General features: G+C 37.3%; 1 protein-coding gene across 4 annotated transcripts in view; it reads left to right on the top strand.

Annotated features, from left to right (window-relative positions):
• PREX2 (phosphatidylinositol-3,4,5-trisphosphate dependent Rac exchange factor 2) overlaps window positions 1–17,340 on the top strand; it is a 304,312-nt gene that overhangs the window by 59,859 nt on the left and 227,113 nt on the right. For all 4 annotated transcript variants that reach the window (XM_036886229.2, XM_057498014.1, XM_036886230.2 and 1 more), the window contains exons 2-5: window positions 2,566–2,637; window positions 3,934–4,056; window positions 6,331–6,435; window positions 13,923–14,024. In XM_036886229.2, coding sequence (XP_036742124.2) covers window positions 2,566–2,637; window positions 3,934–4,056; window positions 6,331–6,435; window positions 13,923–14,024 — 402 coding nt within the window. The remainder of the gene's footprint in view (window positions 1–2,565; window positions 2,638–3,933; window positions 4,057–6,330; window positions 6,436–13,922; window positions 14,025–17,340) is intronic.

Raw genomic sequence — 17,340 nt, 5'->3', positions numbered from 1 at the left:
GCTGAAATGCATTGGCAAGACATACCTCCTACCTTAATTTATTGGTTTCAGAATGTGACTGAGTACAGTTTATGGAGAAAAGGTTTGTACACATAGAGGTGAGGTTTAAGCTTCTCTTGCACGAGAGGTTATCTGTTTACTATGTGGTCAATATGAAATGTAAAGTAGTCAATTAAATCACCTGTTATTTTAAGGTTAAATGGAAAGGCCTAAGGAGCATTTTTGGAATGAGTGTATGGAAAAATATTCAAGAAAAACTAAAGTAAAAAATTAGACTAACACTAATTAAAATGGACAAAGAAAATTCATAATCTTTCCATTGCCCATTATACCTAATTTCAGATAGTTCAAAAAATTGTAGCACATGTTTTCAAATAAAAAGATTAAAGTGACATTCAATGCTTTTTTATTCAATTTACTTGCTTCAGCTGTATTATTTCTTTCAGTTGAGGCAATTAGTACTGATGTAGCTTTGTAGTTATGGAATCTGAAATGAACTGATTGAATGAGGAATAAAGATGGTGCCAGAGCTAATGTTAGGAACGAGATTTTGTGGCTCCTTTGTTTTGTTGATTTTAAATGGTTTTGTTTTTATTTTTACGAAAGTTACAACATGCTCACAGCCAAGTACTCTGAAAATAACGAAGTATAACAAAAGTCACCTTTCTACCACCTGGAGGTAACTGTTTGCATTTTGGTATATGCTACATATTTTTTTCTTAGTATGAATGCACACTGACATTACCCACACGTATACTTACCTGTAATATGCATATGTTTGTGTACATATATGTATGACATACCAAGTGTGCTGCTGTGTTGCCAATGGGTTTCAGCCCTGGGCAAGTTCACTATGGATTCAATGTGACCAAAGAAATGACAGTAGAACGTTCTTGGAATGAAAGGGTTTATACCCAACTTTATTCCCACAGTGGCAGGTCAGTCACTAGAATCCCATCCACTCAGAGGGAGTCTGCATGCAGCAAGCCGGTCTCTGCCTCTGGGCCTCTCTGTCTCCGCAGCCGTCTCAGTTTCTGTCCTCAGCACTGCCACCACTCCACTCTTGTCTCCGCTCTGCTGCAGCCATGCCACCATGTTGCCCAGAGCACTGGGCAAGGCTCTTTTATAGAGTCAGTAGCAACATACTGCCCCACGTGTGTAGTGAGCCAGCCGACCAGGGCCAGGTGAGAATCCTGGCCACAGGAACCTTCACTTTATCCACAGCTGCTTAGTAAACTTTTTCACCAAACAATATTTTATAGACATCTGTTGTATACACACATATGTATATATAATTTTCATCACATTTCATTTATGATTATACTTTGGCATAGTATTCTATAATTTGCATGTGTCATAATATATTAAATGATTCCCATATTGATGGGCATGTAGATTGTTTCCAGTGTTTGCACTTTTGTAATCAGTGTGCTGAAACCCATTGTCTGAATGTTTTCTTAGGATAGATACCTAGAATTGCTGGGTGCAAGGGAATGCCCATGTAATAATTTAAGATATATTGTCAAGTTGTCCTCAGAAATGTGCCATTTTATATACTCTTCCTAGCAGTGTCTTGAGGGTGCTAATTTTGGAACATCATGGACCATCCTGTATTTTGTTAGTCTCTTAAATCTTTGTAAATAGAGCATGTCAGAAATGGGATTCTTACTTTGACTTCTATTTGTTTGATGCTGTATCCAGAGGGTCCCTCGAGCCCCTGTGTCCCCGGGTCCCCAGTGGGCTGTGCAGTCAGTCACACCCTGACTTCTTAGCTAGTGGCTGCAGTTCTGAAGACAGACAAAGGAAGATGTTATCTCACCTTCTCACTAGGTAGTTAAGGATGATGCCTTGAGGACGCAAACCAAATTTGCTGGATGTAAAGACTCTTCTTCACTTTCTAACCTCTTTTAAGGCCCAGTACAAATAACTCTTTCTAATTTTCTTTTTCTTTGTAAAAATAATAGCTTATTTAGTCATGGGTCAAAGCTTAGTGGCCATCAAGAAGAGCCCAGATCTTTGAAATACTAATGAACTTATTTGCCTACCGTAGGGCTCTGGAGAGCAAATTCTGCACATAGAAATTCTGGCTTAATAAAACTTGGGGAAGTAGGTAAGAGGGGAAGGGAATCCTTCCATTCCTTTTTGAAGAGTCTCCCTTCTTCTCCCTCTCTCCATCTCTCTCAGCTCTAAAGGGGTCACTTTAGAATTTTAGTGGCCCTTTTGTTTTTTAAATTAGAAATTCCATGTTTCATTAGGTTTTGATATTTTGTGTTTCACAAGAGTTAGAGGCTTGGGAAACATTTGACTTTTTTATCACAGAGCTTTGAGATCCTGGTGGATAAATTTAATTCATATATACTGTTTGCCCGGCTCTCAAACTAGAAAGGAAATATAATTTCCACTTAGGAGCAGCAATGCGCAAGGTTTTCACTTTTTACAACAAAACTATTACACTCAGTTATTGGATGTTAAACTTTGGTTTCTTGGAAAAACTTAAATTCTGATCCGAATACCCAATTATTTTATTAACCTAATGTTGCCTTCATCTTTTCTTGTTTCATGCAGGCATTCCTACACCGGATGAACCAGTGTGCAGCATCAAAAGTTGACAAAAATGTAACAGAGGAAACAGTGAAGGTGAGGAGGTGCAATTGGCCCTTGACCCAGGCACAAGTAACCCTTAGATAAAATGTTATCTGTGGGATGTAATTTGACAGCTCTTCAATTTATGTTCAGCTCCAGTATAGGTTCTGTGCCAGACACTTGTGTGGAATCAGAAAAAGGGAAACTAGGGCTAGGGAAAAGAAATGGGGGTTCTGAAGATGGAATAAAGACAGAGAAATTTTTTTGCCAAGGCCTTGGGAAAGTTTGAAATAAGGAAGAAAAATCAACCCAAGAGCAGAACCTTAGTGTCTTTGAGAAGGAGGGAGCTGAGTTAGAGGTGGCTCAGTGTGCAGGGTGTGGGCAAGTGGCACTTCCAGTCTCTGGTCACCAAAAAACAAACAGTTTGGATGGTCCACTGGTGCAGGAAGGAAAATCCACATAATTCCTTCAACTGAGAGGCAAATGTATAAGCATTTCCTTTTAAACTGTAGGGAAGGAAAATTGTGAAGAGCTTTGAAAAAATGGGAAAGTAAATGAAAATTAATTGTGCTGTAAGTCACTATTATTCATTCAAGTTGTATAAATCATCACTGATATTTATGATGCTAACTTGTTTTACTTTACTGAAAGTAAAAAAATTCTGAGAATTTTGCTTTACTGAAAATAAAATTCCAAGAAAACCTCTATTTCCCCATAAGTTAAATACTAACTTTCAAAATCTCCTTACCATGGGAGTATTTTAGTTTGTGTGCTTTTGGTTGCAAGGAAAAGACACCTATCTCTCAAACTGATTTGGAGATTGTTTGGCTCTCCGTTAGGAGCTCCAGATAGGACAGAAGGCTCAGGAGGTCAGTAATACGGCAGGTTCTCTCTAGCTCTTTACTTCATCCTCCAGTTTATCAGCTTTGCCCCTGGGCTGGCCCCTCCCTCAGCTGCAAAACGACCCTGTACCTGCTCCACTTCTGGACACAGCCCCTTTCCAAAGGGGAAGAGGGTTGTCCATTCCAGGGTGCCCTTAGGAGCAAAGAAATACTTCCCCTAGAAGCCTCCAGCAAATCTGCCCACATTGTTTTACCTGCAGCCTAGGATTGTTAATGAAGTGGGGTTACCATGCTTGAATTTATTTACTTGGACTTTTCCTAAGAGCCAGGACTAGGTTTTCAGTTCACAGAGTTGTGTGGGAGTGGAGAGAATGTTCAGACAAAGTGGTACTCTGCTAGCCAGGCGGGTGGGAAGGAGAGCTATCTGCTGAGGTTTTCAGCTTGGAGGGAGAATGCTCGCATGGACCTTTTAAACTTGCTTCACTGTTGCACTTACATTTATTTACAGATGCTGTTCTCAAACATTGAAGATATCCTTGCAGTACATAGAGAATTTTTAAAAGTCGTGGAAGAATGCTTACATCCAGAACCTAATGCTCAACAAGAAGTGGGGACCTGCTTTCTTCATTTTGTAGGACACATTTCTGTTTATTTTAAAGCTCTCTCCCCTGAATTTGAAGGTTAAGGTTTTTGGCATAGTAGTGTGTGGGAATTCAGCATTAGCAGTACAATCTGACACCAGAAGTTTGGGGTCTTTTAAGGCCAGTGAAATATTCCACTTAGAGCCAGAAAAGGGGAGAGAGCCCCACATCATCCATTTCATTCAGGGAGAAACAGCCTTTTCTTTTTCCTAACCAGTTAGTTCTTCGCATCCTCTGTAGCTTTGAATTCTAATGAATATTCAGGGTGTTCATAATGAATGGATTTTTATGTTTCTCTCAAACATTAGAGCATTTCTCTTTTGAGGCAGAAAATCCTTACTCTTATAATGGTGCTATGAGCCTTTTATTAGTCAGAATGTTCCCTTGTTAACCGACTTGTGACCAACTGGAGGCAAACAAATCCAGTCAGTTTAGGTACATAGACGCCTGCTTCTGAATTTTTCTTAAAGACAGTTTCTCAAAAGATTGTACTGAGGAAGGTCAGCAAAATAAGTCAGTGCTCAAGTTGTTTCAAATTATGCGTTGTGCTTGTGTGATCATCTTCATTTTTTTATGCACACTGTAGCTGAAATTATTTATGCAAAACATTTGCAAAGTTAAAATCCACCTGTATAGTATAGTGAATATCATTTTCAGAACTAGAGGATAGTCCTACTAAAAAACAGAAAAATAGTGCTGCTGTTTATACCATTGCACTGATGCTAATTTTCAGAAACCAATTTGAATCTGTTTATCAAAATGCTGTACAATTAATGTTTATTTAAAAATATGTAAGTATTTTATTAGAGAAATCAACTTTTATTTTTTATTTCTAGTTAGTTCTTGTGAAGGTAATTCTATGTTGTTCCTAGATCTGTATTTCTGTAGCAGTGAACACTCTGTATACATTATTTTTATAATTGGTATATATTTCATAAAGATAATTATATTAAAGAGAGAGCCTCCTTGGGTGCAGGAAGATCAAGCTGTGCTTTCCTTGGGCACCACTGGAAGCCACACATATTTGTGTCCCCTTAATCCAGACTTTTCCCATTCAGGAAAGAATTAAAATCTTCTGCCAGCTGGACCAGTTGCTATCTAAGTCCAGGGCTGCACATGGAAATCTTGCACCCTGACATCCATTTCCTCAGTAACACACTGTGAATCTGTCATCTATGAATTTAGTTAAACAATTTCTGAAGTTTGTTTTATTTTGGTTCATACCATTTTTTGAAATAAGTAACTTAGTACATTTTCTACTGGCTATATGAAGTAGCACTCAGTGTTTCTTTCTAAATGCGTGGCTTTGAAATTTCAGAGGATACACTTCTAATAATTTGATCAGTATATTTTCTGTCTTCCTCTTTTATTGGTATTGCTTTGATAGATATCGATCATAGCCACATGGAGAAAGTCTTATAGGCAAAAGGGAGCTTAGAGATTATGATGATGAAATTACTCCTTTTCAAAAAGTATTCTTCCTATAGCAAAAATGAAGGGCCCTTGTTTTTTTTTTTTTAACTTAAATCACTTTCAGTGACATTGCAAATTGTTAGAAAAGTTTTATATCAATCCCACATCTGCCTATGCCCTTTCCACCTAGTGATCCTAATTTTGTGTTTTGGAACTACATAGAGTTGTAATTCCTTTAGAGTGTTTGAACGTAGCTACCATTTCCTTACTTTTATATACTTAACAACATTTTCTCTCTGAAATGACCTCTCGTTTGTAGTGGTTCACCATTATCTTAGTAACTTGTTGAATTTTCTTGTTTGTCAGAGTCCCTCTTAATTACAACTGCCCAGACTGGTGCATGTGAACTGCAGGGTACTTTTTTTCTCTATTTTTCAATGATCTGGCACAAGTTTTTCCTTCTACCTAAAATACTTTCTTCTCTCTGCCTGGGAACCATGGATTCATTTCTCTGGACCTTGGTCAGATACTGTTTCCTTCTTAAAGCTGTATCTGAATCCTCCCAGCCATGCTAAGCACTCTTTTCTCTGTGATTTGCTACCGCTTGGTGCATTTGCCTATTATTGCATACATCATATTGGACTATAATTAATATAAGTCTCTCTCTTTTCCTAGGCTTTTCTTCATAGATCAGGGAAATTAAATAAATAAAATGTAGTTTTATATATGCACAGTATAGCTCTTGAACCATAGTAAATTCTTAATAAAAATTCTTCCATAAACATCACACAGGGTAGTGTTTCAATATGGCTAATAAAATGGCTCTAATTTATTCTTCCTTGAATTTGCAGAAAGACAAGTTTCGTATCTATGATGAATATTGTAGCAACCATGAGAAGGCACAAAAATTGCTTCTTGAACTTAACAAAATAAGAACAATCCGGACATTTCTTTTGGTGAGTATGTGTTCATGAATTATGGTGTGTTTATATGTTACCAGATACTGTTATTGGCTGACAAGCCCCCGAGGGCCAAAGCATGGCATCAGTGTATTGTAGTAACTGCTTTTGGGCCCTCTCCTTGATCCTGTCCGGGCTAGGAAGTGAGAATCCTTTGAAAAATGTAAGAAGTGAGAGTTGACAGAAGCTATGTGTGGGAAATCATTGATAATGCCCTCTCCCGGTTGTTTGTGAGACTCACAGGTTTCCTAGTGAGAGGAAACATTGATGCCAGAGTTCATCATTGCTTGTATATCCATCTGCTCCCTAGGGATCCATGTACTTCTGTGCTAGAGCTGTCAGTAGGGCAGTAACAGGAAGGAAACAAATCACAGGTACGCAGGAAAGAAACTTTGAGATTGACCTTTCCTCTACATACATTCCTTATTCAGTTTTCATAAAAAAGAGCAAGAAAGTATGCTTAATTTCTTTAGGATAGCACAAGTAAGTGCACATTTTGGCAGTTACTTGGACAATTTAATTGCCAGTGAGAACCAAACTGTGAGTGTCCAATTCAATCACATTTAACAAATTGTGGAGTGGAGCAGCCATCCCCATGGTCCAGTTTTGGAGCATTTCCATCACCCCCAACAGTTGGTCCCTTGTGCCCATTTATAGCTCATCTCCACTTCCACTATTAGCAGCAGGCAATCACTGACTTGCTTTCTGTCTCCATACATTTGCCTTTTCTAGATGTTTCATATGCATGGATTCCATCATTATCTTTTTTATGCCTGGCTTTGTTTACTGAGTAAAATGTTTATGAGTTTCATCCTTGTAGCATGTATCCCTAGTCCAGTCATTTTTATTATTGAATAGTATTTGATTTATGGATACACCATATTTGGTTTATGCACTTGCCATTTGTTTTTTTTTATTTTTTATTTTTTATTTTTTTACTTTGGTACTATTAATCTACAATTACATGAGCAACATTGTGGTTACTAGATTCCCCCCATTATCAAGTCCCCACCACATACCCCATTACAGTCACTGTCCATCAGCATAGTAAGATGCTGTAGAGTCACTACTTGTCTCCTCTGTGTTGTACAGCCTTCCCCGTGCCCCTCCCCTGCTACATTATATATGCTAATCATAATGCCCCCTTTCCCCCTTATCCCTCCCTTCCCACCCATCCTCCCCAGTCTCTTTCCCTTTGGTAACTGTTAGTCCATTTTTGGGTGCCATTTGTTTGTTAATGGCCAATTTATGAACATTGTGTCAAGTGACTGTGATAATGATGGACCTTGACAATAGTACATCTGGGAGGGAGGTCACTTTAGAGAGAAAGAGATTTGTTAGTATGGAAAAGTCAGGAAATGTCCAGTTTGGGCTGTTAATGAATAATGCTCTTATGAACATTCCTACACAAGTCTTTGTGTGGGCATATATTTTCATGCTTTTGGGTAGTTACCAAGAGCAAAATTGCTGGGTCACAGTAAGTTTACCTTAAGAGGAAATTGCCATGTGGCTGTGTCATATCTACCAGCAATATGTGAGGTTCGCAGTTGCTCTGTATCTCTGCCAACACATGATATTATCAGTTCTGATTATAGCCATGCTAGTGTGTGTGTAGTTATATGTCAAAATGATTTTTATTTGCATTTCTCTAATGACCAATGATACTGAGCATGCTTTCATGTGCTTATTAGCCATTCATAAAGCCTCTTGGTGAAATGCTTATTCAAATCTTTTGCCAGTATTTAAATGGAGATATTTAGCTTATACTGAGTTATGTTTTTTGTTTTGGATACAGCTCCTGTATCAGACATATAATTTGCAAATATTTCCTCCCAGTATAGTTTGTCTGTTCATTTGAATATTGTTTTTTAAAATCAGAAGTCTTAAATTTTGGTGAAGCCCAATTTATTTAATATTTTCCATGATAATTATGGTTTTGTTGTCATATTTAAGAAGTCTGTTTTCAGGCCTTACACTTTGTTAAGTTTATTCATAAGTATTTTACTCTTTTTGCTGCTGCTGTGATTGGAATTGTCTTAATTTCATATTTGGCTTGTTCATTGCTAATATACAGAAATTTAATTGAGTTTTATGTATTCTTGTATCTTGTATATTGCCTGTTCTTATATCCTGTGATTTAAATTAATGTATCAGTTCTGGTTTATTGTAAAATATTTAGGATATTTTACATATAGGATCATGTCATCTGAGACTAAAGACAATATTTACTTTCTCTTATTCAATGTAAATGTTTTATTATTTTTTTCTTGATTTTTGTACTGGCTAAAATCAGTACAGTGTTGAATAAAAGTGGTAAGCACAGACACTCCTGCCTTGTTTCTGATCTTAGAGGGAAATCACTTAGTTCTACACTATTAAGTATGATGTTAGCTGTAGGTTTTTTTTAAATGTCCTTTATTAGGTTGAGGAAATTTCCATTATATTCATATTTTGTTGAGAGGTTTTTCTTTTTGAGTCTTTATTATAATCTTTTTTCCTTTTCTAATATAGGTGTTTAAATCTATGAACTGTACCCTATATAGTGCTTTAGTTGCATTCCATAAATTATGACATGTGTTTTCATTTTCATTAGACTTTAAAAAATGTCTAGTTTCATTTCTAATTTCTTTGATCCATTGTTAAAGAAATTTGTCTTGAGAAGCACTTCTCCATGGAACTCTTACATTTCTGCACATTCTCTGAGCAGAAGAACTGACCTCCTTTGTTCTGGCCTATCTATTAAAGGATGTTTGTATCATGAACAGCTGGCCAAGATGGAGATATTCTCTTCCTCCTCAGCACTGGGCAGATGTGCCTGCTGCCATTATAAAAGATTCATGGTTCCTAATCTCAGGTCTCCTCTCCCATTGTACATATGCATGTGACTCCTGGCCCTCTTTGTATTGTAATGTGTGAATTATGGTTTGGGAACTGGCCCCCCACAAAAGGGTTACTCTGGTTACTGCTGTTGCTGTGAGGAAAAAAAAAAAAATCTGTCCTGTATCTGTGTCCTTGGAATTTCATGTGTTCTTCCAGCATCCATAAATCTGTGGCAGGTTAACTTGTTAGCTTGCAAGTAGGGTAAAATCTTACGATCATCACAGTTTTAACATTGTGTTATTTTATTTCCCAATATGGATATATGGGTAATTTCCAAATTTCTTCTTGTTACTGATTTTTTATTTAATTCCATCCTGGTCAGAGAACATTACTTAAATCACTTAAATCCTTTAATATTCATTATGACTTTTTTATAGCTTAGCTCATTGTTTGTCCTGGAGTTTATTATTTCTTCTCTATGTTCCATATATGCTTAAAATCTGTATATTCTACTGTTCTTGGGTGGAGTATTCTTGAACATTAAGTCATTTTTGTTAATAGTGTTGTTCAGATCTTCTATATCCTTTCCTCTGGGTGTTCTGTCAGTTATTAAGGGTGGGATATTGAAATCTCAGTTATGTCAGTTTTTGTTTTATATGTTTTAGGGCTCTGTTGTTAGATATATATGCATTTAAAATTGTATTTACATTTCTAATTACCATAAAATGTCCTTCTTTGTCCCTAGGAGTATTTCTTTTCTTAATGTTTTGCCTGATGTTATTATAGCCATCATTACAGCTTTTGTATACTGTCTTTTTTCATTATTTTTCTTATAAGGTATTTATGACTTTGAATCTAAAACATGCCTCTGGTAGGTAGCTTATAGTTGAATCTTGCTTTTTTACCTGGTCTGACAATCTCTGCTTTTTGACTGGAGTAAAGTTTAGTTCATTCACCTTTATCGTAATTATTGAGAGGATTATATTTACATGTACCATTTTATTATTATTTTTTCTACATTTCTCATGTTATTTTTGTTTCTCTGCTCCTCCTTTCTGCCTAGTTTTATGTTAAACAAGTGTTTTTAGTGTGCAAATATTTTAGTTTTACTTTCTCTGTTGATTTTTTAAAAACTATATTTGTTTAGTTTTTTTTGTTGCTGGTGGTGGTTGTCGTTGTCTGGGGACAACAGTATTAATCTTAACTTATCAAGTCTATTTCCCTGAGGTTGCGTATTATTTTTTGTTTGTTTGTTTTGGTTTGCTTTTAGTAATTTGCTTTCATTCAAGTTGAGAATCCAGGTCTCTTGTATGTACAGCTGCCATTATCTCTGCTTGTTTTTTTCAGGAGAGTAAGTGAGAAGCTTTTATTTACAGAGAAAGCGAGAGAACAGAGCTCCTGGCTCAGGCCAGGAGGGGACAAGAGAGTCCCAGGGTGGTGTGTGGTCTAGGGGTTTTATAGGCAGTTGAGAGACAAAGGGCTAGAGATGTACACCTGCTAAGTGGTCCCAAAATGTTTATCTTTGAAGAGACATTAAATTTCTTATTAGTCTTCCTGGTTATTTACAAGAGTTCTACTGCTCTGATTTCCTCCGGGGATAGCAGCTTCCTGGTATGGGAGCATATCACTTAAGACTGCCTGCTTTGCTTCCCAAGGTAGGCTGAGTTATTGTCTATTTGTTAAGAAAGTTACTTTTTAACTAATTGGGTTTTAAAACGCAATCTCATTTTCAAGATGGAATCCTTGTTTTTGCTATGTTGTTTTGGGCTTGCCTGCTACATTGCCCAGGTTGCAAATCATTTGTTTAGGGCTGGAGGAAAAAAAGTAGCACCTGGGTAAAGTCAGAAAAATAAGCTGGGCCCCCCAGCAGGCCAAAACAAATCTCACAATGGGTTATCTTGCTTTGTTTTTGCAGGAGGCCCTCACCCTACTCTGTCTAAGCCCATGGTCCCTGTCTCATTCCCCCCTCTACAGATGGAGACCCTAGCTGCTGCTAGGGAAAAGGGGGTGGCAACCTCTCTGGTTGCTTCATGTTGAGAGGGTGTGGAGTAAAGGGTGCAGCTAGTTCTCCATCACTGGTCAGCTGAGCTCTGCTTGTTTTTTTGTATTATTATTTACTTTTCTTTTTAAGGGTTACTCCCATGACTGCTTAGCTTAGTGGTCAGTTGGTGATTTGTTAGAGGATATCAAACATTATTATCCATCTTACCTATGGATCTCTGTGAGAGCTTGGAGGGGAGCATATACCTGAAGGGCATGTGGCTTTGAATCAGATTTGGGTATTTCATCCCATTGGGCTTCTCAGGTCTTCTCTGCCTGTGTACAGTGTGCCCTTGCCCCGAACAGGACTGCAGTGGAAGGCTAGCAGACTGTGGGCATTCCCCACAGTTTTTTAATGGAGTGCACCAATTTTAGTGACAGACCTGGGTGTGGGATTTTTGCCCTCTGCAGCCCCCTCTGGCAGAGGTTTTCAAGGCCAGATGGTCCCTGGTGCTGTTGTGCTAGCACCACCTGGGAGCACCACCTGATTGATAGCACCACTGCAGGATGAGCTGGGGAGCGCAGTAGGGGTGGGACAAGGGGAGGGTGGGGAAGCCCAGGCTAGTATGCCACAGTCTCTCACTGTTCTTACCTGAAATTCAGCAGGTGTTCATTAACAAATGCTTCTCAATCTGTTGTTTGACTTTAGTTGATTTTAGAGCCCTGAAATTGTTGTTTTGCCATTTATGACCTGTATTATGGTTGTTTTTTGGGAAGAGGATATCCTGATCTCTTCTATCTGCCATGGTCAGGAGAAGCTTCTATGCCACTGCAGTTTTAAGGCTCTTTATGAAGTGTTATATATCTCGGCTGCCTTAGTGCATGCATTCTGTCTCAGCCCAGGTGGCTGCTTGTTTTCCTTGGTCTCATTTGTCGATTGAACTGTGTGAAGCCACAGTGAAAAAGCCCCAAGTCAAGGCTGCTGGTTTTTAAATGATCTCACAGCAAAGTCTGGTAGGAAGAACCTGGCTTTTAGGGTTTTTGCCCTGGTATGCATGGCCACTAATTATCTGGATGACTTTAGGAAGTTCATTATATCTCTAGGGTCATTTTCTTTATCCATAAAATGGGGATAATACCAATCCCCTTTGGAAAACACGTGAGAACTTACAGATTTGGGGTGATGATATTATTTGGGTACTGGGATATGCTGCCACCTCAGTAAGTTTTTCTGGTTCTTGAAATCTCTGGGAGCTTATTTAGAAAACATTCAAAACATTCTTCATATATACGTAAGGAAAGAGCAGGCTCTCATAAGCTGAGCTAAAGTGGCAGCCAACCTCTGCTTTTATGCAGGGAGTTGGTAATCGACACAGTAATCATGGACAAGCAAGTAAGAGTTTCCTTGTGGCCACATTTATAAAGGGTGCTAACTCACAGGGGGACACTGAAACATCACCGGAAATACAATGAGATGTAGATAGCTGGATTTCATAGGATTCCTCTGGGGACAATACCGTATAGAGTTGGAAAGAATATTTTGATAACCCAATTTCTGTAGGGGGTGAAACCCGGAAAGAGTATGCTTCAATCAAAAGTTATTTGATCTGTCTTCTAACATGTCTGGGTGAAGTTAAAGCCATGGCATTGGTCTTGCTGATGTGGATACACAACCTGGAGCTGCAACTGAGTTGATCAGGACAGTTGTTCTGCTCCTGCCAGTCTTCCCATGGCACCCCTCCTGCTCAGCATCTGGTCTCCCCTCTCAGTGAACATGGGACAGACAGTATTTTTTAAATGCTTGTATAAAAGTTTCTGAATTATCAGTATGATGTTTGAGGAGCCCTTTTCTCCCTTCATTAAATATTTATTAAGTGCTTCCTCTATGCCAGTCACTCTGATAGGCACTGTGGAAATAGGCTTTGGCACCAGTTTCAAATATTTTATTTTTGTTTTGCATTGCTGCTTATACCCTTTAAGCAAAGACCAAATGCTTAAGTGGCTAAAGGCTTTATTTATCAGAGTTGATTTTGTCTTGACCATCACTTTTTGGTAAATGGAAGCTGCTTCTATTTCATCTCACTCTGACTACAGATTTTGAGATTTTTCTAGTCATCTTGCCTCTTGTGTCATATCTGACCTTCTCTGAGGCTGGCTGGCCAGTGTTGCTGATGAGATATTACAGCTAAGAGTGACTTAGAAATTGCTTGGTTTAAACATGCCAGTTTTATAAAGAGAAAAATGAGAATTCTGAAGTCAGTCCTAGTTGCATCACATGGGGAGAACCCAATTGTCTTTAGACCTGCTCTTCTTCAACATAGTGCTAATGCCCTTCATAAACAGGATTGACCTATGTATCTAGTATCCATCCGTCCATCCATCTGTTCCTCCAGTTCTATCTCTATTTCTATCTTTTTCTTCAGACTTCATACTCAGGAGAATATATGTGAATCAATTTTCAAGGTAAGATTCAAAAAGCATTTTGGTTTATGTAGCTAATATGAAAGGCAAAAGTATTTTTCTGTCTCTCCTGTACATGTTATTTGGGACTGAATGTGCTCTTCTCTGAGAAAGAAGCTACAGGGAGACAGGCTTTCACAAGTTTTCAGCAGAAAATTTTATGGTAGAAGAAAGTTTCACAGCTTCAAGTTTTAAACATGTAATTATTTTTATATCTGCCCCAGAACTGCATGCTGCTTGGAGGACGAAAGCACACGGATGTTCCCCTGGAAGGGTACTTAGTAACACCAATCCAGAGAATATGCAAGTACCCTCTCCTTCTGAAGGTATTTTGTGTGTTTACTTAATTGTCGCATTTTCCTTGTACCTGCATATTTTGCTGATGATATTAAAACATTTTTTTCTTTTAAAATAATCTGACATTCTAAAGGAAGGGCAGATTATATAGTTAATGCAGAGAAAATGGTTATTTCATCACTAATTTATATATGGAGTAGAAAACAAATCTTTTAAGAAAAGATACTTTTAGTTCTCTTTGTAGAAAATACTCTTGAGTTTCATTTAGAGGAAATGCAGTAGTTTCAAGATAGATCCCATTAAGTACGTTATGACCAAATTATATAGCACTTTATCTACAAGGTTCTTTATCTTAAGTAAATCCACTGTTGGTTTCTTTTTTTATTTCCTCTAATATTGGTGACCTCTTGATTCGAATGAAGTTAAAGGTCAAAGTTACACAGTTTCAGAGCCTGGTTTTTATATTATTATTACAAGGAATGTTGTGGGTCACATGGGACAATAAATGATAGGATGTGGAATGATAGTGCTAAGAAAACACTGCCTCTGGAAGAAAGGAAATGCTCCATTAATAGTCATAGGTCCAGTGCCTCAGTACAATGACCAAAAGTTTTATTATGAGAAAGATATTGTAGTTTACTAATTATTGCTTGTACTTCAAGGGTCTCTGAGTAGATTAGAATAGCGATTCTGGAAATGATTTTTTTTTGAAACTATAATAAAGCACGTAGCCTAAACTAAGTCTTAAGTTTTCATTTATGAAACCATGATGATGATGGTGATAGTGATATTATAGCATATACCTGCCAGAATGTGTATATATGCATATATCTACGTGTGTATACTTACTTATACATGTATGTAAAGGATTTATACAAATCACTTAATGTAGTATGTACTCCATAAATGTTATCCATTATTACTCATATATATTGATTCTGGTTTATTATATTAATTACTACCTGGTATCTAAATTAAAAAAAACAGTGCCATGCACATATTAAGTGGTACTTTTTTTATTGAAATAGAATTGATATACAATATCATATTGGTTTCAAGTATACAACATTGTGATTCAGCAGTTATCTGCATTGTTAAATCCACACCCCAACTAATGTAGTTACTATCTGTCAACATAAAAAGATGATACAGAACTATTGACTGTATTCTCTATGCTGTACTTTTATCCCCATGGCTTATTTATATTATGATTGAGATTTTGTGTCTCTTGATCCTCTTCACCTATTTCACCTTTCCCACCCCCTTCCCCCCTGTGGTAACCACCAGTCACTTCTCAGAGTCCATGAGTCTACTGATGTTTTCTTCATTTTGTTTGGTTTTGTTTTTAGATTCCACATACGAAATCATAGGGTATTTGTCTCTCTGTACCTGACTTATTTCACTGAGCATAATACCCTCTAGGTCCATCCGTGTTGTCGCAAATGGTAGGATTTCTTTCTTTCAATGACTGAGTAGTATTCCATTGTGTATTTTACCACATCTTCTTTATCCATTCATCTATTGATGGACACTTTGATTACTTCCAATCTTGGCTATTGTGGCAATATACACAAAGGTGCATGTATCTTTTCAAATCAGGGAGTTTGTTTTCTTCAGGTAAATTCCTAGAAGTTACTAGGTCATAAGGTATTTCTATTTTTTAACTAGTTATTCTTATTGATTTAATTTCTGAGAAATTAATGTTATGAGTTTGAACTCAGAATACATTTTTTGCTATAACTTTTGTCAGATGCATAAATTGGGCTTCTTGTAAAATTTCATGACATGGATTTCTCCTTAGGAAAAACAAGTGAATGTTGGTTGGTTAAGCCATAGAGAGAAGCTAACACAGGGATCTCCAGGGCTACAGAGCTTAGGCTTAGTCTTCAGAGGGTGGACAGGATTGGTGCAGATATGATTCCCATGTTCCTGAGAGGCCCTCCAGGCCTCAGATTTGTACGTGCGCCCACCAGCACAGCTATTCCTGCTGCTCCTGAATTTAGGTTCCCAGGGATTTGTTTGTTTCAAGAGTCAGAAGGGATAGTGATATGAAGAGAAATACATTATGCCAAGTGGTTGTTCTAAGTCACTCATTTCTGGATAGCAGTGACCTCAGGTGTTTGAGTTGACCTCTCAAAAGACAAGATCGTGGACACAGTTTTGGTTAGAAAGAAAGAGGTAAATTCAGAACCCCTTCAAGCACAGAAGAGATGACATCTTTCTGTTCTTTGGAGGATTGTTTTTAGAAAGTAACATGAAAAAATGATTTACCTGGTAAGCAGATACGTTTTTTTGTTGTACCATAAGCTGAAAAATTGCTGATATTCTCTTTGATTTTGGGTGGTTTTATTTATACAGAGAAAAACCACAGGGGATTAGGCTATGTGCTAACGAAAAGATACGTTGGTCTTATTTGTGGAACTTGGAATTATTGGGTTGGTCAATTAGCAAAGGGTTCACATCAAATAACTGACAAAAGATTATTGCTACTCATTTCCCTTGCTGTTTCACAGTATCTAACTTCATGTCTCAACTCCACATACCCACTGGGCACAATTCCATGCAGACTGAGTTGACTACTTCACATAATTTACAAATATTTCTACACTTCAGGATTTTGGGAGGAGACTGCATATCCCTGTTCTGGATTTGTGATCTAGAGTAACTTCTTAAACTTTGCCTTGGGAGTGATGTAATGTGCTTCTTTGGTGCTAGCTCTGTAGAATGGAGTGTGAATATATTGAATGCAAGGTCAAAGTTTATGGCAGAATTCTCAGCAGTAACATCGCAAGAGAGCATAACAACCGCATATTTTCCCACTGTATGTTAAGAATTAAGAAAATTCTTTTAAAGTCTTGCCTCAGGATTTCTGTAATTGTGTTAGTTACATGAGGATGGCAACTGTAGTAAGAAACAAATGACTAACCAAAAAGCAATGTGGTCACAACTGTCTAGACAGTGGGTGAAGATGTTTAATTTTGTGCTTCTAAACAGCAAACAAGATCTCTTAATATATTTAAAAGATTAAAGATTACTCTAGTTCTGATATCCTGAATGGAAAAAAGGAAAACGTAATTAAAAAACCAAAAATAAAAAACCCAAATAAGAAAAAGAAGCTATTGAAGGGCATGTGGCAATTAATTCATTGCAGAGAATTAACCTGAATTATTGGTGAAAATAGCATAAATTGCTTTTTTAACGATGGAGTATTGTGGAATTTATAAATTATGTAGCTAGAGTATAAGCTATAATTAAAAATTCCACTTTATGACATTTTTACGGTTTCTTAGAAAATAAGGCAATCAAATTATTTTTGAAATTTTGGACATATTCTTTTAAAGCTTT

Source organism: Manis pentadactyla, chromosome 3, assembly GCF_030020395.1.
Source record: "Manis pentadactyla isolate mManPen7 chromosome 3, mManPen7.hap1, whole genome shotgun sequence".
In the NCBI taxonomy this organism is placed as follows: Eukaryota; Metazoa; Chordata; class Mammalia; order Pholidota; family Manidae; genus Manis; species Manis pentadactyla.
Note: the sequence above shows the minus strand (reverse complement) of the source record. Positions and strands in the feature narration are given on the sequence as shown.